The sequence below is a fragment of the Arachis hypogaea genome, chromosome 17 (assembly GCF_003086295.3).
Source record: "Arachis hypogaea cultivar Tifrunner chromosome 17, arahy.Tifrunner.gnm2.J5K5, whole genome shotgun sequence".
NCBI classification, from domain to species: domain Eukaryota; kingdom Viridiplantae; phylum Streptophyta; class Magnoliopsida; order Fabales; family Fabaceae; genus Arachis; species Arachis hypogaea.
The window spans coordinates 67,683,262-67,690,123 of record NC_092052.1 but is presented as its reverse complement, the minus strand read 5'-3'; the positions used below and the strand labels follow the sequence as shown (position 1 = coordinate 67,690,123).

The 6,862-nt window shown below is 38.9% G+C and overlaps 1 protein-coding gene across 1 annotated transcript; it reads left to right on the top strand.

Annotated features, from left to right (window-relative positions):
- Positions 1 to 5,061: 5,061 nt before the first annotated feature.
- On the top strand, positions 5,062 to 6,658 carry LOC112763386 (uncharacterized). The gene is made up of 2 exons (XM_025809071.1): positions 5,062 to 5,235; positions 6,098 to 6,658. The coding sequence occupies exons 1-2, from the start codon at positions 5,062 to 5,064 to the stop codon at positions 6,656 to 6,658; spliced, it is 735 nt and encodes a 244-aa protein (XP_025664856.1).
- Positions 6,659 to 6,862: the final 204 nt, after the last annotated feature.

The window sequence follows — 6,862 nt, the reverse complement described above, 5'->3', positions numbered from 1 at the left end:
GGGTCAGAACACTACGATGCCCAAGGGAATCAAGCGGGCGTACTTGAATGATGAGGCTCGGCTATGGCATCAGATACTTAGCAACTTCATTATGCCGAGTACTCATGAGACGGATATACCAGCCGCTATGATCACCCTCCTCTGGTGTGTGATGGAGGGTAAGGACCAGTACCTGCCACGCTTTATCCGGTTCTACATGGCCAGGGTCCACGTCCGAGGCACTCTTCCCTTTCCCTATTTGGTTACACATCTGGGCCGTCGAGCTGACGTGCCTTGGGAGGATGCCAATCAGAGGCCACCTGTTACAGAATGCAAGAAGATTATCCCACACAACAGGAACTTTCTAGCCTTGGGCTACAGACCTCCAGTCCTCACTGCTCCTGGTGACACTCCCACACCATCTGCCGGCCCCTCTTCCTCCACAGCTACACCTGCCACCACCACTGCACCTCCACCTGCCCCAGATCCCATCTATCATCTAGTGCACTGCCTGTTTCGACGGCTTGACCAGATGGAGCGTCGCAACAAGCGATGCTATGAGCACCTGAAGCTGATGATACGATCTGGCGACATCCCCTCCGAGCCTGACACACCATCCGAGGCATCTGAGGAGGAGGCGGATGCGTCCGAGGCTGCGCCTTATCCACAGCAGGAGGCAGCGTAGGCAGGCACCCAGCAGGCAGCACACCAGCAGGAGATCCCACATCAGATCTAGGCTACAGACTCTGAGATCCATATCCAGTCAGCACCTCCTCTACAGCAGCCAGATGCTCAGACCGCCACCACAGAGATTCCGGCCACACATCCTTCCAGTGATGACACCCCTTCACAGCCTGCGTGAGTGAGCATCAGGGATGATGCTTCATTTTAAGTGTGGGGAGGTCGCCATCTCTGGCGTATTTTTTTTTTGGTGAACCACTACAGACCATTTTTCCTTTATTTTGACTATTTTCTTGTATTTTTTTCTCTTTATTTTTCAGTACTTATACATTGCTATTTTCATGTATTTATACTCTATTTCTGTATTTTGCATCTTTAGTTCATATTTTAGCCACTTAGTTTAGTTGCAATTCTAACTTACTAGTTATAGAAATTGTGGATTGATTAGTATAGTTTACCCTTTTTACCATAAGATAACTCGGAATCGATTGAAAAGAAAAAGGAAGTAAACTAGAGACTTTAACAAAATCAAAACAACCCACACCTTGTATATATAGCATTACATGTTATTTATTTAACAACATTTCATCAAGGAGAAACACTAGAACTTTAAAGCCATTCAATATAAGTTTTACATTGAGAATAATGGGAATTTTTAACTAAACCTGCATCACATACATAACTGATAAATGATTTTTGAGCTAGAGAACACACAGCCTGTGAGTTTAGAGCTTAATTGTATGGTTACATTCAAACCATAATTTTTTCCTGTGTGTTCCGCCCTTCTTGTTTATTCTGGTGTTCTTTACTTTGTTTTAATCTATATGTCCGATTATAGAATAGAAATACATACCAAGAGAGTGATTGAGGCTATTATTTGATTTTAGCTCACTTATCCCAAAATAGCCTACCCTTTACATCACCGTTGTTAGCCCCTTGAGCCTGTAAATCCCCTTTTATTCTATCAGCCACATTACTAGCCTTAAGCAGAAAGACAAAATAAAAATCCCAAGTTGAATCCTTGGTTAGCTTAAGATAGGAAGTATGTATGGTTTAAATGTGGGAAAACCTATTGGGAACATGAATGATAAAAACAAAAGGTAGAAAAGTTGAAAAGAATAAAATAACTCAAATAAACAGTTTTGGGAAGCATGCTCATGTAAAATCAAAATAATTGAATTATCATGTGCATTAAAAAAAGTGTTATGAATAAAGGGGACACAAAAAGAATTCCCCAATTATGAAATAAAGCAATACACATGGGATAAAAATAAATATTGAGATATGAGCATGTAACATCAAAAGTGAGAAAATATGGAAAATAGGTAAAGAAGCTTTGATTTAGAAAGTATGTATGTTAGGGGAGATCTTAGTCTAATTAAGGATTCACTTATTAGCTCACTTAGCCTTATACATATACCCTTACCTTTACCTTGGCCCCATTACAACCTTACTTAAGACCTAATGATTTTTGGTATGACTATATTCTATGATTGTTGATTGGTTAGACGAAGAACAAAGTTATGGAAAGTAAGAATAAAAAGAAGAATAGAGAGATTAACCCAATAAACACTGAGTGATTAGAGAGTAAACACAAAATTCAGTGAGGGTTCAATAGCTCATTAACATATATCTCTGCTGAAATTATTAATTGTCTTGCAAGTTTTTTTTAAAATGTTTTTCTCTCCCATCTCAATTGTAAAGGCACTTTATCACTATCTAAGGCTTGACTATATATATATATATATATACATGACTCCTTGAGAATGTGAATTAATTTAACTACATGCAAGCTTTATATTCAAGTGAATAAAAACAATTAGAATTGTATATATATATGTTTCCTATGCTTAAAAAATTAATTATTTTAATTACCCTTATTATCATTCGATGCAGTGGTTAGTGTGTTGAGTAGTTTCAGATATTCTAAGGCAGGAATGACTCAAAGGATGGAAAGGAAACATACAAAAAATGGAAGGAAGGCACAAAACGGAGTTTTTGGAGAAACTGGCATCCACGCGATCGCATGGGCGGCGCGGACGCATGCCAAGCGCGAATCAACAGCGACGCGGCCGCATGACAAACGCGACCGCGCGCCTTAAGCAAAACACATATGACGCGGCCGCATGACTGACGCAACCGCATGACAAGAAAAGCTCCGAATGACGTGACCGCGTGACCCACGCAGACGCGTGACAGAGGCCACGCACCAGAAATTGTAGAAAATGTTCCCAGTGATTTCTGAAGCCCTTTTTGGCCTAAATCCAAGTCCAGAAGGCATAAACCAGAGGTTATGAAGTAAGGGAATGCATCCATTCAAGGGAGCTCGCCAATTTAGTTACTTCTCATGAATTAGATTTAGTTTGGAGAGAGGTTCTCTCATCTCTCTCTTAGGATTTAGGATTTCTCTTAATTTTAGGAGTGACTCTCGATCCCAGGTTTAATGTTCCTTTACTTTAAGCTTCCCTTTCACTTTTATTCATTCCATTACTTTAGTTGATTATTTACTTTTGCCATTTAATTTATGAATTCTTCTATGTTCTAGATTATTTGAATTAATATTATTTGAGGTATTTTAGTTTATTATTGCTTTCTTTTATTTATGTCACCATTGTTTTCAATCTGAAGACATTTTTATTCCAGCAAATTTACTTTTTCCCTTTTCGTCTTGGTTAAGAAATCAGTAACTCAGGAGTTATCTTAGCTCAACATAATTGATAACTATTATCATTGCTAATTGAATTGACTTTCAATAATCCCAATCTTTTCTTAGGAAATAAATAGGATTCGAAGGTCAAACTAATTAATCCCTTGACTTTCCTTTGCTTTAGCAAAGGTTAACTAAGTGGAATTAAGATTCAATCTTCTTTATTATTGAGAAGGGTAACTAATTTGGACTTCCAATTTCTCATCCCTTGCCAAAAGTTTGCTTTACATTATTTATTTATTTTAATTTCTATTTAAATTATTTGTCGTATTTGTTCCTCATTCTTGAAACCCCGAATTTACAATCTCCATAACCAATAATAAGAACATACTTCCCTGCAGTTCCTTGAGAAGACGACCCGAGGTTTGAATACTTCGGTTAACAATTTATTTAGGGGTTTGTTACTTGTGACAACCAAAATGTTTGTATGAAAGGACTTTTGAAGGTTTAGAAACTATACTTGCAACGAGGATTTATCCGCAAATTTCTAGACCACGCAAAAGTTCTCTTGTCATTTGCCTAACTGTATAACATGCTTAATTGCTTCTTGAATTACTTGATATACATGATTATACTTGTGTTTTACTTGCATATATTAATTGTGTTTTTTACTAGAATTGAGGAGGTTCGGTAGGTGGTGGCAATGGGACCGCATGGAGGTTAGGCTGGTGAAGGCTGTGGGATAGCAGAGTGACTGTTAGTTTAAAAATCCCCTAAGATAGAATACCCCATTTCATTATGGTTATAAGTGACGGCTTGAATTAGTTATGTTTTAAGCTTGAATATTATGTTTGATATAAAGTTCTAGGATTGCCTCTGGCATCTCAGAATCTTATATCTTACATTACCGGGCACTATTACCATACTGAGAACCTCCAGTTCTCATACCATATTCTATTGTTATTTTTCAGATGCAGGTCGTAACCCACCTCAGTGAGTTACATGATGGTGACAGAGCAGAGGATCTTTATTATATTTTGGAGTCATTTTGGATATTTTGTTTAACATTCTCACTGTTGTATTTTATTGCCTTAGAGGCCAACTTTGAGAGAGATATTGTATATGTTGTTAACTTTCAAAATTCTATTATGCTGTATATAACTAGTCGGCCTAAACTCCACGGGCTGAGGCTAGTATTTTATGACTATTATACTTATATATCTACATATATCTTGTTATCTTGTATCTGTATCTTATCTTTTACGCTTTTAGTTATCGTGTGAATGTTTTGCGCTTTTGTAATTCTGTTTTTGAGCTTATTTCTTCATCGGGCTTCTAGAATTACTATCTCATTCTATATATATATATATATATATATATTATTGTATAAGCCTTAGAATTGTCGTGACCTTTAATTATTTTTGCTTTAGGGTGTTACATTTAGTGGTATCAGAGTGATTCTCCTCGTGAGCCTGAGGGATGGACCGATTGTGCTTCATAGCATACTCTGTGTCTTTTTCTTTCATGCTATTTAGGTTATCTGCTTGATATATGTATGTCATGCTTGTTTATGAGTGCCTTTTTGGGATAATTGAAGCACTAGGCTTTTGATGTTGAGACTGATCACCTTGATATCGACTGTTTGGTGTAGACAGGAACCCTAATGGCTACTCATAGACGAAGTCGTACACGTACGTGAGGAGGAACTAAGAACGACCAACCGGCCGACAAACCATGCTGAGTTTATGGTGGCAATGACTAATTTGGCAAATACGATGCAAGCCAACGCTGCTGCGAGTATGCAAGCTGTGGAAAGGATGGGTCAACCAATGGGAAACGAAAATGGAGATGGGAATGGAGACAGAAATGGAAAAAGAGACAGTAACAACTTGGGAGGTGTTCCGATGACCTTGGCTTCATTCCTCAAGGTTCATCCACCAACTTTCAGAAGGTCGACCAACCCTACTGAAGCAGACAATTGGTTCTAAGCCATGGAGCGTGTCCTACAAGCCCAGCATGTCCCTAACAACCAATTTATGGAGTTTGCGGCGTACTAACTTTTAAGAGAGGCTCAACATTGGTAGCAAGGAGAATGCCGATTACTACAACTTTAGAACACCGACTTTCCTTGGGATCTGTTCCAAACGGCTTTCTACAAGAAATACTTCCATGAATCAGTAAGAGAAGCTAGGGGAGTTGGAGCTTATGCAGCTGAAGCAAGGCTCATTGTCCGTGGCCGATTACACTAGTCGGTTTGAGGGGCTCTGTAGGTTCTCTAGGGTATGTCAAAGTGCCCCGGAGTCCTATGAGAACTGGAAGTGTATAAAGTACCAAGGAGGATTAAAGGACAACATCATGACGGTTGTAGATCCTTTTGAGATTTGACTCTTTTCCGAGTTGGTGAACAAGGCCCGAGTGGTTAAAAAGTGCGCTAAGAAGGTGGCATTAGCAAGAGATACCCGGGGAGGAACCAACACCAGAGGCCGAGGCAAATACTTTTCGTCGAGAGGTCTGAATTTCAAAAAGGATGGACATGCACCTGAACACCCTCAAGGTCAAGGGGGCTTTAGGAGGAACAACTATGATCAGTACCAGCATGCGAAAGGGAGAAGTAAATAGAGTAAGACTTTGCTGGATTTAAGTTGTAACCGTTGCGGGCATTTTTATCCTTATGATTCGTGCAAGTTGGGTATAGGTAGATGTTTTACATGTGGGTTTCCTGGACACACGACGAAGGATTGCCCTCGTAGGAGGAATTTGAATGTGGGTCAGAATTAACAACAAGGTCAGGTGTTTGCTGTGAACGCCAATGATGCTGCTAAGGCAGATCCTTTGATGAGAGGTAACTGTTTATTTGGTGAGAAAACATTGGTTGCATTGTATGTTACTGGAGCTTCGCATTTGTTTATTGCATTTGATAAAGTTGGAGAACTAGGATTAAAAGTGTTAGAATTAGCTTTTGATTTACATGTGCATACCCCATATCAAACGATTATGACAAAGTTAGGTCGTAGGCAAGTATCTTTCAAGCTTGAGTATAAAGGCTTTGTTCATGATTTAATCTGTTTGCCAATGGTTGGGTTGGAGATGATTTTAGGGTTTGATTGGATGTCCAAGAATTGGGTATTGTTGGATTGCTTTGAGCAATCAATATGGTTTTTTCCGAAAGGAGAAGGTGGAGCAGTGGTAGCTGAGGGTTATTACCCGAACTCTGTGTTGGTGAACTATAGTGGAGAAGAGTGTCAGGGTTATATATTATTGGCTCCAAGTGCGTTAGGTGATGAACAGAGGTTAGGTCAAATTCTGATAGTTAAGGAGTTTCCAGAAGTGTTTGATGCCAGGGCATCTTAGCTAGTTTCACAAGCCATTTTTAGTTTTTTTTAGAGTAGTTTCATGCATTTCTTAGGCAATAAGTAAGTATTCGGATGAGAAATTCATGCTTTTCTTGATTCAATCAAACATTGTTAATTTTGTGCATTTTTATAAGATTTATGCAAAGAATTGTTTGATGATATGAATGATGCATTATCTTGTGATTAAGGCAATACTTTGATG

What these genes read in the sequence shown, in the direction of transcription:
- LOC112763386 (XM_025809071.1), top strand. Translation starts at nt 5,062, where the DNA reads ATGACTAATTTGGCAAATACGATGCAAGCCAACGCTGCTGCGAGTATG. An exon ending in CCTTGGCTTCATTCCTCAAG is followed by an intron (nt 5,236 to 6,097) that starts GTTCATCCACCA and finishes CAACAAGGTCAG; the next exon opens with GTGTTTGCTGTGAACGCCAA.